We start from the raw sequence: 20251 nt of genomic DNA, 5'->3' as shown, positions 1-20251 counted from the left end.
TCAGTGTAAGCCAGTGATTCCCACAGTCTGAACACCAGATCATGAGAACTTGCTAAATCGGCTCTTTGTTGGGAATGAAACCTAGGATTGTAACAGCCCTCTCAGGTGCCTCTGATGCGTGCTCAGGCTTGACACCACTTTACTCGGATGATCTGTGCACTTAAAATAACAGTAAGCTCAGGCTCCTACCTGCAGACCGATTACTTTAGGCTCCCTGGATTGAAGATGCAGTTTCAGGATTATTGAAAACACTTTTAGGTGATGCTCATGTGAAGCTAGAATTGAGATGCATTGCTGTGGTCTCTCTGTAGTCCGACTTCCTTCTGTCTCAGTGATTCCAAGCACTAAGGCGTCAGACAGGAGCCTAATCAGACACACGAAGCTTGGAATACAGTCATTTGCTGACTGTCACGTAAAAGCTGTCAGTGCAGACATAAACCTCAGTGTAGGAAAAAAAAAACCCCACTGAACCCACAGATAGGTGCATACCTGCTTAGAAACGCACCCTGTCAATTGTGATGTGTTGGTCATGAGAACATGCAGAGTTAAGTTTATGAATTCGAAGCACACATTCTCAACAGGCCCTGACGGTTCATGCCAGGTTCACTATTTCATTGACAAAATTAAATTTTCACCACAGAAAAGCATAAAAACAGTAACAGAACTGTGCCTTTTTTTTTTTTTTTTTTTTTTTTTTTTTGCTGCATGTCTCCACAAATTGGTCCAAATGACTGCAGATCCTGGAAAAGATCCTGTCGCTACTATTATTGCATAATATACTGTTGTTATTGGTCTCTTTGTTTAAAAATTATAATTTGATTTTTTTTTTAAACTTAAGCTATGTTGTCAACTTTGGAAAAAAAAATCCTGATTTTCTGTATTGAGTTTGGCATTACAAAAATTAATAGCCGGGTGTTTACTGGGAGTCCCAAACCCTCGGATCCCGGCCCGCAGCAGCTCTCTGCTCCCAGACCCCGTGGGAGAGAGACCTCACCGCCTGGTCAGGTGGGCACTCCTGAGGCTGCAGAGCGGAAGAGACCACCAACACTGCCCACCCCTGCCCACATCTCTGGCCCAAGAGGAAACTATATAAGGCCTCTGGGCTCCCGTGGGGGAGGGCCCAGGAGCGGCAGGACCCCTGCGTCTGAGACACCGCTGGAACCTGAAGGGACTGACCGGATAAACAGTTCTCTGCACCCAAATCCTGTGGGAGGGAGAGCTAAACCTTCAGAGAGGCAGACACGCCTGGGAAACCAGAAGAGACTGCACTCTGCAGACATCTCTGACGCCAGAGGAAAACACCAAATGCCATCTGGAACCCTGGTGCACAGAGGCTCCCGGAAAGGGCAGCACAGATCTTCCTGGTTGCTGCCGCCTCGGAGAGCTCGTAGGCAGCACCCCACGAGCAAACTTGAGCCTCGGGACCACAGGTAAGACCAACTTTTCTGCTGCAAGTGACCTGCCTGGTGAACACCAGACACAGGCCCACAGGAACAGCTGAATACCTGTAGATAGGAAAAACTACACGCCCGAAAGCAGAACACTCTGTCCCCATAACTGGCTGAAAGAAAACAGGAAAAGAGGTCTACAGCACTCCTGACACACAGGCTTATAGGACAGTCTAGCCACTGTCAGAAATAGCAGAACAAAGTAACACTAGAGATAATCTGATGGCGAGAGGCAAGCACAGGAACCCAAGCAATAGAAACCAAGACTACATGGCATCATCGGAGCCCAATTCTCCCACCAAAGCAAACACGGAATATCCAAACACACCAGAAAAGCAAGATCTAGTTTCAAAATCATACTTGATCATGATGCTGGAGGACTTCAAGAAAGACGTGAAGAACTCCCTTAGAGAACATGTAGAAGCCTACAGAGAGGAATCCCAAAAATCCCTGAAAGAATTCCAGGAAATCATAAATAAACAAGTAGAAGCCCATAGAGAGGAGTCACAAAAATCCCTGAAAGAATTCCAGGAAAACACAATCAAACAGTTGAAGGAATTAAAAATGGAAATAGAAGCAATCAAAAAAGAACACATGGAAACAACCCTGGATATAGAAAACCAAAAGAAGAGACAAGGAGCTGTAGATACGAGCTTCACCAACAGAATACAAGAGATGGAAGAGAGAATCTCAGGAGCAGAAGATTCCATAGAAATCATTGACTCAACTGTCAAAGAGAATGTAAAGCGGAAAAAGCTACTGGTCCAAAACATACAGGAAATCCAGGACTCAATGAGAAGATCAAACCTAAGGATAATAGGTATAGAAGAGAGTGAAGACTCCCAGCTCAAAGGACCAGTAAATATCTTCAACAAAATCATAGAAGAAAACTTCCCTAACCTAAAAAAAGAGATACCCATAGGCATACAAGAAGCCTACAGAACTCCAAATAGATTGGACCAGAAAAGAAACACCTCCTATCACATAATAGTCAAAACACCAAACGCACAAAATAAAGAAAGAATATTAACAGCAGTAAGGGAAAATGTCAAGTAACATATAAAGGCAGACCTATCAGAATTACACCAGACTTTTCGCCAGAAACTATGAAAGCCAGAAGATCCTGGACAGATGTCATACAGACCCTAAGAGAACACAAATGCCAGCCCAGGTTACTGTATCCTGCAAAACTCTCAATTAACATAGATGGAGAAACCAAGATATTCCATGACAAAACCAAATTTACACAATATCTTTCTACAAATCCAGCACTACAAAGGATAATAAATGGTAAAGCCCAACATAAGGAGGCAAGCTATACCCTAGAAAAAGCAAGTAACTAATCGTCTTGGCAACAAAACAAAGAGAAGAAAAGCACACAAACATAACCTCACATCTAAATATGAATATAACAGGAAGCAATAATCACTATTCCTTAATATCTCTCAACATCAATGGCCTCAACTCCCCAATAAAAAGACATAGATTAACAAAATGGATACGCAACGAGGACCCTGCATTCTGCTGCCTACAGGAAACACACCTCAGAGACAAAGACAGATACTACCTCAGAGTGAAAGGCTGGAAAACAACTTTCCAAGAAATGGTCAGAAGAAGCAAGCTGGAGTAGCCATTCTAATATCAAATAAAATCAATTTTCAACTAAAATTCATCAAAAAAGATAAGGAAGGACACTTCATATTCATCAAAGGAAAAATCCACCAAGATGAACTCTCAATCCTAAATATCTATGCCCCAAATACAAGGGCACCTACATACGTAAAAGAAACCTTACTAAAGCTTAAAACACACATTGCACCTCACACAATAATAGTAGGAGACTTCAACACCCCACTCTCATCAATGGACAGATCATGGAAACAGAAATTAAACAGAGATGTAGACAGACTAAGAGAAGTCATGAGCCAAATGGACTTAACAGATATTTATAGAACATTCTATCCTAAAGCAAAAGGTTATACCTTCTTCTCAGCTCCTCATGGTACTTTCTCCAAAACTGACCATATAATTGGTCAAAAAACGGGCCTCAACAGGTACAGAAAGATAGAAATAATCCCATGTGTGCTATTGGACCACCACGGCCTAAAACTGGTCTTCAATAACAATAAGGGAAGAATGCCCACATATACGTGGAAATTGAACAATGCTCTACTCAATGATAATCTGGTCAAGGAAGAAATAAAGAAAGAAATTAAAGACTTTTTAGAATTTAATGAAAATGAAGGTACAACATACCCAAACTTATGGGACACAATGAAAGCTGTGCTAAGAGGAAAACTCATAGCGCTGAGTGCCTGCAGAAAGAAACAGGAAAGAGCATATGTCAGCAGCTTGACAGCACACCTAAAAGCTCTAGAACAAAAAGAAGCAAATACACCCAGGAGGAGTAGAAGGCAGGAAATAATCAAACTCAGAGCTGAAATCAACCAAGTAGAAACAAAAAGGACGATAGAAAGAATCAACAGAACCAAAAGTTGGTTCTTTGAGAAAATCAACAAGATAGATAAACCCTTAGCCAGACTAATGAGAGGACACAGAGAGTGTATCCAAATTAACAAAATCAGAAATGAAAAGGGAGACATAACTACAGATTCAGAGGAAACTCAAAAAATCATCAGATCTTACTATAAAAGCCTATATTCAACAAAACTTGAAAATCTTCAGGAAATGGACAATTTCCTGGACAGATACCAGGTACCGAAGTTAAATCAGGAACAGAAAAACCAGTTAAACAACCCCATAACTCCTAAGGAAATAGAAGCAGTCATTAAAGGTCTCCCAACCAAAAAGAGCCCAGGTCCAGACGGGTTTAGTGCAGAATTCTATCAGACCTTCATAGAAGACCTCATACCAATATTATCCAAACTATTCCACAAAGTTGAAACAGATGGATCACTCCCGAATTCCTTCTATGAAGCCACAATTACTCTTATACCTAAACCACACAAAGACCCAACAAAGAAAGAGAACTTCAGACCAATTTCCCTTATGAATATTGACGCAAAAATACTCAATAAAATTCTGGCAAACTGAATCCAAGAGCACATCAAAACAATCATCCACCATGATCAAGTAGGCTTCATCCCAGGCATGCAGGGATGGTTTAATAACCATCAACGTGATCCATTATATAAACAAACTGAAAGAACAAAACCACATGATCATTTCATTAGATGCTGAGAAAGCATTTGACAAAATTCAACACCCCTTCATGATAAAAGTCCTAGAAAGAATAGGAATTCAAGGCCCATACCTAAACATAGTAAAAGCCATATACAGCAAACCAGTTGCTAACATTAAACTAAATGGAGAGAAACTTGAAGCAATCCCACTAAAATCAGGGACTAGACAAGGCTGCCCACTCTCTCCCTACTTATTCAATATAGTTCTTGAAGTTCTAGCCAGAGCAATCAGACAACAAAAGGAGGTCAAGGGGATACAGATTGGAAAAGAAGAATTCAAAATATCACTATTTGCAGATGATATGATAGTATATTTAAGTGATCCCAAAAGTTCCACCAGAGAACTACTAAAACTGATAAACAACTTCAGCAAAGTAGCTGGGTATAAAATTAACTCAAATAAATCAGTAGCCTTCCCCTACACAAAAGAGAAACAAGCCGAGAAAGAAATTAGGGAAACGACACCCTTCATAATAGACCCAAATAATATAAAGTACCTCGGTGTGACTTTAACCAAGCAAGTAAAAGATTTGTACAATAAGAACTTCAAGACACTGAGGAAAGAAATTGAAGAAGACCTCAGAAGATGGAAAGATCTCCCATGCTCATGGATTGGCAGGATTAATATAGTAAAAATGGCCATTTTACCAAAAGCAATCTACAGATTCAATGCAATCCCCATCAAAATACCAATCCAATTCTTCAAAGAGTTAGACAGAACAATTTGCAAATTCATCTGGAATAACAAAAAACCCAGGATAGCTAAAGCTATCCTCAACAATAAAAGGACTTCAGGGGGAATCACTATCCCTGAACTCAAGCAGTATTACAGAGCAATAGTGATAAAAACTGCATGGTATTGGTACAGGGACAGACAGATAGACCAATGGAATAGAATTGAAGACCCAGAAATGAACCCACACACCTATGGTCACTTGATTTTTGACAAAGGAGCCAAAACCATCCAATGGAAAAAAGATAGCATTTTCAGCAAATGGTGCTGGTTCAACTGGAGGGCAACATGTAGAAGAATGCAGATCGATCCATGCTTATCACCCTGTACAAAGCTTAAGTCCAAGTGGATCAAGGACCTCCACATCAAACCAGACACACTCAAACTAATAGAAGAAAAACTAGGGAAACATCTGGAACACATGGGCACTGGAAAAAATTTCCTGAACAAAACACCAATGGCTTATGCTCTAAGATCAAGAATCGACAAATGGGATCTCATAAAACTGCAAAGCTTCTGTAAGGCAAAGGACACTGTGGTTAGGACAAAACGGCAACCAACAGATTGGGAAAAGATCTTTACCAATCCTACAACAGATAGAGACCTTATATCCAAAATATACAAAGAACTCAAGAAGTTAGACCGCAGGGAAACAAATAACCCTATTAAAAAATGGGGTTCAGAGCTAAACAAAGAATTCACAGCTGAGGAATGCCGAATGGCTGAGAAACACCTAAAGAAATGTTCAACATCTTTAGTCATAAGGGAAATGCAAATCAAAACAACCCTGAGATTTCACCTCACACCAGTGAGAATGGCTAAGATCAAAAACTCAGGTGACAGCAGATGCTGGCGAGGATGCGGAGAAAGAGGTACACTCCTCCATTGTTGGTGGGATTGCAGACTGGTACAACCATTCTGGAAATCAGTCTGGAGGTTCCTCAGAAAATTGGACATTGAACTACCTGAGGATCCAGCTATACCTCTCTTGGGCATATACCCAAAAGATGCCCCAACATATAAAAAAGACACATGCTCCACTATGTTCATCGCAGCCTTATTTATAATAGCCAGAAGCTGGAAAGAACACAGATGCCCTTCAACAGAGGAATGGATACAGAAAATGTGGTACATCTACACAATGGAATATTACTCAGCTATCAAAAACAATGACTTTATGAAATTCATAGGCACATGGTTGGAACTGGAAAATATCATCCTGAGTGAGGTAACCCAATCACAGAAAAACACACATGGGATGCAGTCATTGATAAGTGGCTATTAGCCCAAATGCTTGAATTACCGTAGATGCCTAGAACACATGAAACTCAAGAAGGATGATCAAAATGTGAATGCTTCACCCCTTCTTTAAAAGGGAACAAGAATACCCTTGGCAGGGAATAGAGAGGCAAAGATTAAAACAGAGACAGAAGGAACACCCATTCAGAGCCTGCCCCACATGTGGCCCATACATATACAGCCATCCAATTAGACAAGATGGATGAAGCAAAGAAGTGCAGACCGACAGGAGCCGGATGTAGATCTCTCCTGAGAGACACAGCCAGAATACAGCAAATACGGAGGCGAATGCCAGCAGCAAACCACTGAACTGAGAATAGGACCCCCATTGAAGGAATCAGAGAAAGAACTGGAAGATCTTGAAGGGGCTCGAGACCCCATATGTACAACAATGCCAAGCAACCAGAGCTTCCAGGGACTAAGCCACTACCTAAAGACTATACATGGACTGACCCTGGACTCTGACCTCATAGGTAGCAATGAATATCCTAGTAAGAGCACCAGTGGAAGGGGAAGCCCTGGGTCCTGCTAAGACTGAACCCCCAGTGAACTAGATTGTTGGGGGGAGGGCGGCAACGGGGGGGGATGGTCGGGAGGGGAACACCCATAAAGAAGGGGAGGGGGGAGGGGGATGTTTGCCCGGAAACTGGGAAAGGGAATAACACTCGAAATGTATATAAGAAATACTCAAGTTAATAAAAAAAATTAATAGCCACTTTGTTCTAGAAATATTAAACTTATTTTTTCCCACTAGCACAAAGGTTACATGCTATACTAAATACATAAGGTCTTATATATGGAGGGTCTGATCATAGAAACTAATGCGAAGTTCTCTAAATATACAATGTACATAAAAGTAATCATATATTTCTGGCGTGTCCCTGAAAGGGATAAGACCTGACTTCCGTACCGGAAGGGATTCCGGATGTGAACACTCTCGGCACCAGGATTCCAGTGCAGGATGGTGGTTTTGCACAGTGGAGGGTCTCCATTCCCAGGCATGTTTTCCTAAGTAGAGGCTACTATCCGGAACTGACATAAGCCAGCTTGAGTTCTCATTACAGATTGACACTGAGAATGAGAACATTACCAGGAAATCAGACGACCATCGATGTCATCATTGGACAGCCAGTGACGTCATTGTACGTTTTGCAAATAACTCTTCTCATAGGTTCTTGTCTGGTCACCTGGTTCCTCTCACAGACTAAGCATTCTTATCACGGCCCCTCTACCGCCGTGGATCTCTACTTAGCACTAAGTCATGAGGAACACGTGAGGAGCACGTGAGGAACACGTGAGGAGCATGCGCCCTGAGGCTACAGGTGGAAGAGGTAGATGCAAGGGCGCTGACCCAGACACTTTGCGTATTTATTCAGGCCAAGCTTGCTTAAACAGAGATAGGACAGCTTTATGTATAGGAAAGGAACAGTTAAGCAGAACCCAGGGAGGCTTATCTTTGAATTATCTGGTGGCGATACTTAAATTTACTTTTATGGCACACTAAATAGCATCCCTAAAAAGCAAACGTAAAAGCCTATGTTGCTAATGTGCCTCTAAGGAGCAGCTTATCCATTTATAAAGACCCCAACATCTAGTGTTGCTATAAATAACTTCGTTATCTATAGTAGAAACCCATCTATCACCATTTTAATTAGAAGGTGACTAAGAAAGTCAGCGTTTAACAAAGGCATCTGTAACGTTCCGTGATGGTAATAATGGCCTTGAAGTCCAAGGGAAAAGTTCCCCAAATTTCTTCTCATTTACATGTGCTTTGTGTTCCATTATTATTAGTTTCTATATAAAATTATTGACATTGTTCCTTTAATTGCTTTTCTAAACACAGTATAATCATAGTGATGGGGATTTTGGAAGACTGGGAAAGCAGAGAGAAGAAAGCACTCAGCCGATGCTCTCCCACTTGACTCTCCCAGACATTCTTTGCACAGACAAGCATGCTCTAATTAGTACCATTGTCTGCACACGTTCAGGTTACTCCTTGGGATTATTTAACAACGTATATTAGGTTTGGTTTCCTCTCTCTTGACATTTTATAATTTTTTTTTGGTGGTTATATCATATTCTATGACTGTAAACGCAACACAGATTTCCCTCTTTGTGGACATTTGGGTGCTCACTTGTTTACTCCTGTTAAAAGTAGTCGGTCATTTTCATACATCGGCTCCTGGCTACATCATCTTTAAGATCCATTCCCCAGGGGCGATGAGCTAGGTCTCAAGCTCTGGTGTTCATGGCTACACATCTGCAGGAGCGTTGCCCAGATGAACTGCAGACCAGGCAGAGTGCCCCGACGGTTTCTGCTTTGCTCCTTGCTAATGCTTAGAGCTAGAGCTGTTTTAGCTGGTTTGATCTTTGGGGGATTACACTGTACCCACGTGTATACTTCTTTGCTGTTGCTCGTCTTAAGAATAATTAAGAAGGGGAAGGAGTAGGTCTGAAATTCAGGCAACAAGTATTCTAGCTGTTGTCCAAAGATTTGGACGATTTTAGAAATTTATGTAACACTGCTCTTCTTTGGGGTTACAAGAATCTGACTAACCTCTTACAGGGTGCAGTTATCTCAAAGACACTTAAGAGGTCATTCATTCATATATTTTCTCTCTCTCTCTCTCTCTCTCTCTCTCTCTCTCTCTCTCTCTCTCTCTCTCTCTCTGCTACTGCTTCCATTAGATTTTATCGACTATTCTAGAAACTGGAGCTGTGATGGTTTGGATGAAAATGTCCCGATATAGTCTCAGGCATCAGGCATTTGAATGCTGGGTCCTCGGCAGTGCCAACTCAGGGACTCTCAGGAGGTGGGGCCTTGTTGGAGAAAGTATGTCACTGGAGACGTGCTTTGAGAGTTTAAAGGCTTGCACTAGTTCAAGTTTGCTCTGTCTGCTTTGAGCTTGCTGTTTAAGGTATGAGCTCTCAGCTTGCTGGTCCAGGCACCAGGTCTGCCTGTTGACGTGCTTCCCCACCTCGATGATGATCAGCCCTCGCTCCTCTGAACTGTAAGCCCAAAATTATCCTTATAAATTGCTTTGGCCATGGTGTTTTATCAAAGCAATAGAAAAGTAACTAATGCAGGAGCTCAAGGAATTTTTGGAAACTGGAGAATTTACACACGTGGACCTCAGTACGCACATGCGCCTCACTATACACTGGGGTCTCAGTACGCACATGCGCCTCACTATGCTCTGGGTCTCAGTACGCGCATGCGCCTCACTATGCACTGGGTCTCAGTACATGCATGCGCCTCACTAGCATCTGCTTCCTTATCCCAGGTCTTTTAATTAGCTACACATTTCCTCTCATTAAAGAAAAGACAGGGGTTGGGGATTTAGCTCAGTGGTAGCGCGCTTGCCTAGCAAGCGCAAGGCCCTGGGTTCGGTCCCCAGCTCCGAAAAAAAGAAAAAGAAAAAAAAAAAAAAAAAGAAAAAGCGCAAGGCCCTGGGTTCGGTCCCCAGCTCCGAAAAAAAGAACCAAAAAAAAAAAAAAAAAAAAAAAAGAAAAGACAGTTGTTAAATATGCATCCTTGAAACTGCGCATAGGACAGTGTAAAATGTATTCACAGAGGTAAAAGAATAACGCTATGGTTTGAATGAAGAAAGTCTCCTTCTCCCAGACTCAGGGGTTTAAATACCTAGTCCCCGAAGTAGAGATTGTTTTGGACATGGGGTCCAGCTGTAAGACATAGAGCCAGCAGGGCCAAGGGTGAGGGTTGTAGCTCGGCTCTGTTTCTAGGCTCCCTACTTCCTGGTCAGTTGCTAAGAGGAGGGAATTGTATGAGCCTCCCTTAACCCTCAGGAGGCGTCTGCTGTTGACCTGCTCCATCGTGGTGGGCTGCATTCCCTGAACTGGGAACCATAGCCCTTCCTCCCTTAAGGTACCTCTGTCAGAAATGTGGGCACATTATTGAGAAAAGCTACTACCATTGACAGCATCGTTAGGAACAGTCCTTAGCTTCCAGGTGAGCTTTCTGATCAGATCTCTGCCTTCCCTCTTTTCAAAATTATCCCGATTTTGTGTTAATCATTTTAATGGTTTTTAAGTATTAGTAATCTTTCCAATACACACATCTTTCCCTCAGTAAGCATAGTTGGGGTGACTAGGAGAGTAAGGGGAGGCCACTTCCTGTGATTTCTTAAGAGACCATGGATTGTGGTAATGATCCCACTTTCAGCCACTTCATAGCTGTGTGGATGGTGCTTCCTGGATGAAGTAAGGCCAATCAGCAGACGTGCACTAGTTCACCCATCCGGTAAGGGAACTAAAAGCAACACGCCACTCTTAATGGTGAATTTTCAGGACGAGGCCACGCCTTGCTCCTGGGGAGTGTCGCTTCTCCCCCCTTTTAAGGAGTGGCTCAGGGATGATGGAAATGGAGCTCCTGAGGGCTTTGCAGAAGGAATTGTTTCTGTTAGGAGCTTCTCCTCCAGTTGAAACATTTCCTGTTTCAGTCCCATAAACATTTTTATGCTTCAGAGAAAATCCAGGAAAAAAAAATGGTGTCTCAAAGTTTGTAAAAAGAAACCCTTGCCGATTCAGTCCCATGTACAAATATCGAGCACCATTCCAAAGGGTAGGCACTGTGACGGATGGGCTACTTTCTCTGACTCATGGCATCCAGAAGAGATACCATCGGAAAACCCACAGATAGCTCAAAATCGTAACCCTGGCATGTTATATTTGGCAGCGTTGGTTCCAGACACGATGTGCAGCTAGAGTAGCATTTGGGAGGCTGAGGAAAGACAGCGGTGAGTTCAAGGCTGGGCAGGCTATGCCCAGAGATCTTGTCTCCAAAATGAAAGTGGCTATGCCGTTTGGGAGACACAGAACAAGGAGAGCTGAGAGGGACGTTTGAGGTTAGATCTGAAGTGAAATCAAGGCTGTGTGAAGAGCTGAAGATAACTCCTTTACTCAGAGAGGGCTGCAGCAAAGAGTGTAGAGGTCAGAGAGTGGGTAACACAGTGCCGGTCACGTGACTCAAAGAGTGGGTAGGAGCTAACCCATGCACAACCTCAGATCTGCTAGGCGGAGCCACAAAACGTGACAAGTCCTGGTTAACCTTACCTGTCTGTGAACCCCGTGAGCAACAGTAATAACCGTCGGACACGCTCACTGGTGGAAGAGTGTCATGCGCATCCTGGGAGCAACCAACTGATTAGAGTCTTTTCTCATCAAGATGAAGCCCATATTTGGCCTCAAGCCTGAGCAAAGAACCTATGGTTAAAGACAGGCACTAGGGGGGAACGACAGCTATTACTCTGTTACATGGACGTAGTATTAAACCAGCCCTTAATGATTTATTGTTATGTCTGTAAAGAATGGTATCTTTTCAACCCTAGTCAAAGAAGCCTCTCCCTTCAGAGACTCACAACTGGCAAAGTTGCAAGAGAACAAAAGACTTCAGAATGTTCGCCCCTAGAAGGGCATCATGCATACCCTTCTCACCTCCTCCCAAGCCTCAGGGCTGAGGTGGCATGGGACAGGAAGGCTGTAAGAGCCAGAGGCAGAGATGATTACAAGAAAATGTTCTCTTCTGGAGATAGCAGGGCAGTCACATATATGACCCCACGGCAGTTGTGATAGCATGCAGAAGACCCGTGCAAACTCAAACCATACAGAATGCTGGCCTGGAGGAGGGATGTGCACGAGGTCCCAGCCCTAACCTAGGAGAGACTTGCAATTGACAGCTGTTGGCTGTTGACAGTGGAGTTTGTTTTCACTAAGTGTAGCCCCTGGAGGTCAATCATGCTTCATGGGAAGCCATACATCCCAGTGAAAGTGCCTGGCATTTTCTGTTTTTTTTTTTTTTTTTTTTTTTGATGGATTTGGACCAAAGACCGCACAGTTTGAAGAGAGGGTAGAGCTGGGAAGAGTTGTGGGATAGGTTGGGGAGCCTCAGAGCACATTGTGGGTGAATATTTCTGAGAACTGGCAAACAAATAATTCAGGGACGAGCCACACACACATTTCACAAAAGCGATAAACTCTGCTTCTTAGAAGACAGCAAACTGGGGCGGAGGAAGCCAGGGAACACTCGGGGGTCGACAATGGGAACATTTGTCAGGGGGCTACGGGAATGGGAATGGTCGGGGTATGGAGCCGTGGTTAAAGTGAGGACATCCAGGAAGTGTCGTTGGTAAGCTAAGGAAATCGTGTGAGATAGGTGTGAACAGTCTCCCAGGTTCTTGGCTTACATAACAGAACGAGTAAGAACGAATACAAATGAGCTGTTTTTTTGTTTTTTAATAGACTTCCATGCTACGCTTATTTATACATCTGACTTCTTCAAATTAGATGCCCTCTAGTGTTTGTTATGATTTTGATATGAAATGTCCCCCTGATGTGTTCAGGGCATAGACAGTCTCCAGTGCAGCGTATACAGGTCAGGTTTTAGAAAGTGATTAGGGCTTTGCCCTCACTGAGGGCTTAGTCTGTTGATGGATTTATAACTCACCAGACTGTGAAGGGGTATGGAAACTGGTTTACTGAAGAGCACGGGTGGCTGGAGGTGTGCCTTTGAAGGATCTGGCTTATCTTGAGCCTTTTCCTTCTCTTTGTTTCCTGTCGTGAGGTGAGAGCAGAATCATCTGTCAAATGCCTCTGCTGACGTCATATCCTGCTTCACCACCGCTTCAACGCGGTGAAGTCAGCTGAGACCAAAAGCCAAAATATTTCTTCATTTACCCTGTTTATCCAAGGCCTGTTGTCATAGTGATAAAAAAGTGACAGATGTCCTTGTCGTTTGGTGGCATTAAAGGACCTGTGAGGCACAATGTCACAAGAAGGACAAGGGAGACCCTGTGAGGGAGGGCTGGGTTTCTGCTGCGCTCATCCTCATTCCCGGAGCTGAGTGCCTGCGTGTGTGCACATGCACATGCGTGTGTGCACAGCACAACGCCTGGGGGATCACCAGCTCTTTCTCCTCCCCACCTAAATCACAGGTCTCCTCTAGGATTCTGTCTGTCAGAATGCCATTTCCAAGATCAAGATGGGTTAAGAATAGAACACTCTGGTTTGACTTCACGAATAAACATCTAGCAAAATGCATCTCTATGGCAAACCAAGGCAGGCACTTCTTATATGGGTTAATGGAGTGAGAAAGAATATAATTGAGACATACCTAATCATGTTTTATAAATTAGAAATAATTTCGAATTTAAGTTCTTTCTTTTGATATTTAAACATGTGGCTAAATTTGCTATTAACTCTCTATACCATAGGAACGCTTTGAAGAAGTTCATATATAACAAAGACTGAAGACTACAACCATCATAAAATGAGCCCAAGGGTGCGTGACCTCCGTCACCCTCAGAAGGAGCTCTGAGATTTAAAAGCCATTGTCTTAGTTAGGGTTTTACTGCTGTGAACAGAAACCATGACCTTACAGGTGCAGAGGTTCAGCCCCTTATCATCAAGGCAGGAGCATGGCAGCATCCAGGCAGACATGGGGCTGGAGGAGCTGAGGGTTCTGCCTTTTGTTCTGAAGGCTGCTAGCAGAAGGCTGGCTTCTAGGCAGCTGAGGGCATTAAAGTCCACACCCACAGTGACACACCTATTCCAACAAGGCTACACCTCTTAATGGTGACACTCCCTGGGTCAAGCATATACAAGCCATGACAGCCCTACAGTTGAGAAAGGAATACGTTCTTTCAAGAAAGCAAAATGATTTGTGATGCCCATATCAGCCATCTGTCCTCATTCCCCTCCCCGAGAATGTGTCTCTTAGCATCTCTAGAGTTGTCTGTTCATCCCTGTGCAAGGATGTCTCTCCACATAGCCAGGTACCTAGATGAGCCATGGATGGGAAGTATGAGTATTTGATTTTAAGATTTATTTTTATTTTATGTGTATCATTGTTTCACCTGAGCATATTCAACCTGTACCATGTGGTGTGGTGCCAAAGGGGGTCAGAAGAAGGTGTTACATTCTCTGGAACTGGGGTTGCAGACCAATGGCAGCTGCCGTGTGGGTGCTGAGAACTGAGCCCAGGTCCGCTGAGAGATTTACTAGTGTGCTCTTTGCCTCTGAGCCATCGTGGAAGCAGGGATATTTTACCTGCATGGTTTTTCATTGGATCCAGGGATTCACTTTGTATTTAGAGAAAAACACAAAAAAGTTTTTAAAAGCTGTCAAGACAAAGCTAAGGTTTCTGTAGACCACGGTCAAAACCATGTGTCACGTCACAGTTTGTATCTTTGCAACTTTGTGCTTATTCAAAATAATTGTACATTCTGGCTTTCTTGCCACCCTGGGCTGGAATCTGAGAGCAAACTGAGAAGCACACTTTTCAGCGAGGCAAACATCTTCCAGAAGTGGAATTGTTGTAGCTTCTAAAAGTATACCTGAGGACATTTTCATAATATCGTAGCGACACTAAACCCTTCAGCATTACTTAAGTCTTGCACATGACTAAGCCAGGTTTATACATGAGTGAAATCGAGGAACAGGGGAGACTTGATAGTGGCTAATGAATTACTGAATCGAGAAATAAAATTTGCAGACACTGCGAGCAGGAATCACGTCTTGTGTCTAATTAGAAGCTGTCGTTATAGTGGGAGCCACACCCTCGGTTGGGCTATACCATATATGGCAGTGCCGTGACACAGCCTCATCCCTAACAACACTGAATGCTGGAGTTTCTGGTGTATAGTTTTTAAGAAGCAAAAAAGAGCTCCATAGCATTAAAAACAACCAAGTGTAAGGAGGGAGACTTGTAAGTACATCCTTCTCCAGAGACAGACTGGAAGTACAGAATTCCCCAATGAAGCCTCCAGAAGAGACACCAAGACCCAGCAGACATCCTAACTCTAGTGGTACTAAATCAAATACATGTGTGTGCATGGATGTGCGCGCGCGCACACACACACACACACACACACACACACACACACACACACACAGAGAGACAGAGAGAGAGACAGAGATACAGAGAGAGAGACAGAGAGACAGAGAGAGAGACAGAGATACAGAGAGAGAGACAGAGAGACAGAGAGAGAGACAGAGATACAGAGAGAGAGACAGAGAGACAGAGAGACTGAGACAGAGATACAGAGAGAGAGACAGAGAGACAGAGAGAGAGACAGAGAGACAGAGAGAGAGACAGAGATACAGAGAGAGAGACAGAGAGACAGAGAGAGAGAGACAGAGATACAGAGAGAGAGACAGAGAGACTGAGACAGAGAGACAGAGAGACTGAGAGAGAGACAGACTCCAGACCCAGAGAAACCACAAGGCAAAGGTATGTTTTGTCTCTAGTTGCTAATTTTATAGTAATTAACACATAACAACAACAAAAATCCTCAGGTTTTAGCATTTAACAGAAAAGTACTTCTAGTAGAAAAACCTAACTACGTAGGAGAGACATTTGGAACCTGCTGAGCATGGCGGAAGCTGGGAGATGTGTGTGAGTGTTGTGGAGAACAAAAACAATACTGGAAACATATGACTCTGTTGACGACGCCTGTTGCTGCTAAGGTGAGGAACACGAGAGCATTTAAGAACGAATGCCCGCCCTGCGTAAAACTTGGGACATCAACCTGGCAGGCAGTTGCAGGCAGTCTGAGGACACCCTGTGCCACTTTTATATGTTAACTAAAGTATTAACGTTTGTGGGAAAACTCTGCTAATTCAGGTCTGAATCCACCCTGACCGGATAGCCTCTGGGCTCAGTGCAAATGCGAGACTCCCTTTATTTAGCTGGGCTTGTCCTTCTCCGACCTCGTCTGAGGACTTCTAAGCCCCCACATACCCCTCTACCTGAGGAATGCCATGCAGCTTTAGTCTGATTACAGGATCAAATTCCTTTCTCCTGATAAAATGTTCGGCCAGCACCTGAGATTCCTGAAATGCTTCCCCATGCTAATGAGGCATGTCATGTACCCACAATCCTCCAGCCAATGACCTTTGCCCATCCTGGATGTTCCTACCTTCAGTTCCCCCAATCTTTGTAAGCCTTGAATCACCCTTAGTAGTTCATCGGCCTCCTGATTGCTGGTCCCAGTGTGGTCATTCACTGTCCTTACTCACAGGGCTTCTGCCCGTCCATCCCCACACTGTCTCTGCTTCCCCTGTCCTCATGGACGGAATCTGCCAACAAGTCACGAGAGCAGGGAGACCCACACACTTTCTGAATGTAGCGTGGGAAGTTCTCCTTCGCTACAAGCTAACCTTGGATGCTCCTTGGGAGCTGTCCACCTTGTATTTTCGAGGTAGGGTCTCTCACTGGTCTGGAAGTCATTGATTAGGCCAGGCTGGCTGGCCAGTAAACTACAACAATCCTGTCTCCTCCTCTCCAGCACTGGAGCCCAAGCACACACGACCACACTGGACTTTAAGAAGGACTTAGTTTTATATGTATCGGTATTTGCCCCCCATGTCTGTTTGCACACCATGTGCATGCCCGGTGCCTGCAGAGGCAAGAGAGGGTTTTAGGGTTCTTGGAACTATGGTGACAACTGCCATGTGGGTACTGGGAACCAAACTTGGGGTCCTCTGCAAGAGTAGAATAGAAAGTGGTCTTAACCATTGAGCCATCTTACCAGCCTCAGACCCCCTCCCCCCAACCCCGTCTTATGTCAATTCCGGGGCTAGAATTCATTTCTCACATTTGTATGACGGCAACTTGCCCACTAAGTTGTAAATGTCCTCATTTTTGAAGTCAGAACTCATGGCAAACCATGACACGAAGACGTCAATAAAGGCAGGCATTCCTTTGGATCTTGGCTTTCATGTTTACGACGTGAGGAACGTGACAGGATGAGGTCATGCAGGCCTTTGCAATGCTATCTGATTTATTCTGGTGGAGCCGGTGTCTGACAGAGCAGTGCTTCCTGGCTAGACTAAAAGCATTCAGAAACAAAAAGCACCCTTTCTCCTAGAACTGAAATATGACAGCCCACAATGGCCCTTTTGAAGCCATTGTAGGGAACTGAATATTTATATAAATGTATTTTGCTATCATCCCTAACCCATCAAAGTCTGCATACCACAGAGTGAATGTGTGAATCTCTAACCCCGACTACAGGATCATTCCGAATTTCAGTCAGACGGGGCCTTGGATGTGAGGCATGAGGTGCGTGTGAACTCTGGGCACTAAAACCACACAGAATGGCAACCACTCCACACTGGAGACGAGAGCTTTCAATGCATTTGCCATTTTTATTTCGCGATGCGGTGACATCATTCACGACGGGCTGTGATGCAGTTGACAGTGTAGTGGACAATATATCTTTCTGGAGGCTATTTATAACTGAACACTAAATATTTTAATTACAGTGGAAATTCTGTACAATTTAAGGCTTGGTTCTGAACTAGATTGTAAGTATGGACCAGATTTGTAAATAAAACACCTTTTTGTTCAAGTAAAAGAAGAAAAAAAAAATCAATGAAAAAGAAAAAAGAACAGAAAGTAAAGGTAGCCAGACAGGTATTCCCTGGAGTGAATTTTCATAATATTATAAACTAACAAAAAATATGTATTTTCTTCCCACACAAATGATAATTTACATTATTGAGGGTTTGCTTAGGTAATTCTGGGAATCTTTCTGGGTCGAATAGAGACCAGAGCAAGTGTGGAAGAAGAAACCACATCAGTGTGCTAAAACCAATGCTACCTTACAGCAAATTAGAGACATAAAGCAAGGTTTGTAAGCATTAAACATTTCTAGAGGGTCAGAGAGTTGTAACTGCTTATGGGCGAGAATAACAAAACCAGATTAGACAAGGACACGATTCAAGTTGTTTACTGGATAAGGTTGGTTATTGGCACATCTAATCTGGGGTAAATCTGACACACCAGAAGGACCTAGACGGCTGACAGCATTGTAGGGTGATTACCATTTATTGTAAACAGAGAATTTGTCATCTATGAAACTGCAACTTTGTTGAGACTTTTAATAATAAACTAGGAAAGGCATGAGTTGTCGATGGGTTACATGAGATCACGGCTTACACTGTTGGTTATGAACGTGCAGGTAGAGTTGAAAACGGAGATATTTTGGTGAAAATTAAAAGTGCTGCTCCTTTGTGATTTTTTTTTATCGTTGCTTCATGCAGTATCAGTTTAATGATGCTGATTTTGGATTGCTTTATTATGGGAAGATCTCTCTGCCAGGGTCTTTCATCTAACGGTCAAAGTCAGCTTTCCTGGATCGGAATTTTCCACGGACGGTTATGAGTCAGTTGGGTTAGAAGAGGGAATCCCACATAGGCTCCGGTTTTCCTGACGGCTTACACGACTGGGTTCACGTGCTAGCTGAGTTATTCCTGTGGGAGGAGAAAAAAAAGATTTCACTACTTTCTCGTTGGAAAACATCTGAGTAGTCACAAAAAGTACCTCGGAAGCTCGAGTGCTCACATCGGCAGCCTGAAAACTGCATCATCCAAGCCCACTGCGGGGGAGTGGGGGGAACGATCTTTCATTCCCTTTTGTTTTCAAGAATTGTATTAACTTAAATCTGAGTGGGTTTAGCATTTACTTTCTTATTTTAAAGAGATATTACTCATGAATCTAAATGCTAAACCTGAGATGAAACCGGAAAAAAAAATCCTTTTCAATGTCTTATTCCAGAAGCACAGGAGCAAGTTGCTACAAGGGCATTAGTCAGCATTCACAGCACACCCAGGGATGCGCACGGCCACCTGAGTGTCTGCATGGCGGGTCGGCATACACGACAAGGCTGTGCACACAGAGGGTACAGTTTGCTCACCACGCCGACCACACAGCTTGGCAAGGCATGCACTTCCAGGAAGGAAACAGAACCACAGGTCTGCATGTTTGCCCCCTCCCCCAACCCCCAGACAAAACAGTGTACCCCAGAGAAAGTCACTCACGAAATGCAGGAGATATAAGACATTCAAAAAAAAAAAAAAAAGTTAGTGCTCAGTTCCGAACCAAACCAAACAGTCGGAGGCACAGACATTTATCTTGGAAGCGTGAGGGCGCTTCCAAGGGGCGATGCTGTATCAAAAGCAGGAAGGGGCACGGCTAATCCCTCTACAGCTCCAAGCTGAAACATGGATTCAGCTAGTCGTTAGAACCCGCCGTGGTTCTTACCAGGCAGAAGGGCAGGGGAAGTCAAATTTGACAATTCAAATTTGGGTAACGAGGACAAGGGGAAGCCCAGACGGCGAGAGTGGCGGCAGTAAGGCCTGTGCAAGCAAGGAGCCTCCTTTCCCTTTTCCTCTCACTGGCATGGGTGCCCCCTTTCCCCCTCACTTGAGTGGGTGCCGACACAACCCTGAAGACTGAACCTCTACAACCCGGGACCCACGAAACAGTTCTCCTCCTTCTTGCTTGCCAGGCCCGACAGGCGCCAGTGAGAGAATGAGGGAGAGGGCAGGTCAGGCGAAGGGTGGGAGGGAGTGCCCCATGCCGCATGCCACCGAGGCCAGCCTGGAGAATCCGTGCCACCTCTTACCTGCGGTCAATCCTCTCCATCTTCTGGTGTGATTTCTGTCTCTTTATGGACCACTACTTTGGTTACTGACATGTCGGGGTGCTGCTCTTTGGCCTCTTTAATTGCCTGAGCCAGCGCCTATCCCCGGGAAATCACAGGAGG

At 43.9% G+C, this 20251-nt stretch overlaps 1 protein-coding gene across 48 annotated transcripts in view; it reads right to left on the bottom strand.

Moving 5' to 3' along the window:
• Positions 1-17829: 17829 nt before the first annotated feature.
• Positions 17830-20251, bottom strand: part of Epb41l3 (erythrocyte membrane protein band 4.1-like 3) — a 204411-nt gene continuing 201989 nt past the window's right edge. For 32 of the 48 annotated variants that reach the window (XM_063266554.1, XM_063266546.1, XM_039082927.2 and 29 more), the window contains 2 exons: positions 20111-20227; positions 17830-18956 (listed from right to left, as the gene is read on the bottom strand). In XM_063266554.1, the coding sequence (XP_063122624.1) occupies positions 20117-20227 (111 nt within the window). In that variant the 3' untranslated portion in view covers positions 17830-18956; positions 20111-20116. The remainder of the gene's footprint in view (positions 18957-20110; positions 20228-20251) is intronic. The other 16 variants (XM_063266550.1, XM_063266555.1, XM_039082933.2 and 13 more) reach the window with 1 other exon arrangement.

This window comes from Rattus norvegicus, chromosome 9 (genome assembly GCF_036323735.1).
Source record: "Rattus norvegicus strain BN/NHsdMcwi chromosome 9, GRCr8, whole genome shotgun sequence".
NCBI classification, from domain to species: Eukaryota; Metazoa; Chordata; class Mammalia; order Rodentia; family Muridae; genus Rattus; species Rattus norvegicus.
The sequence above is the reverse complement of the archived record's forward strand: the minus strand, read 5'-3'. Positions and strand labels throughout refer to the sequence as shown.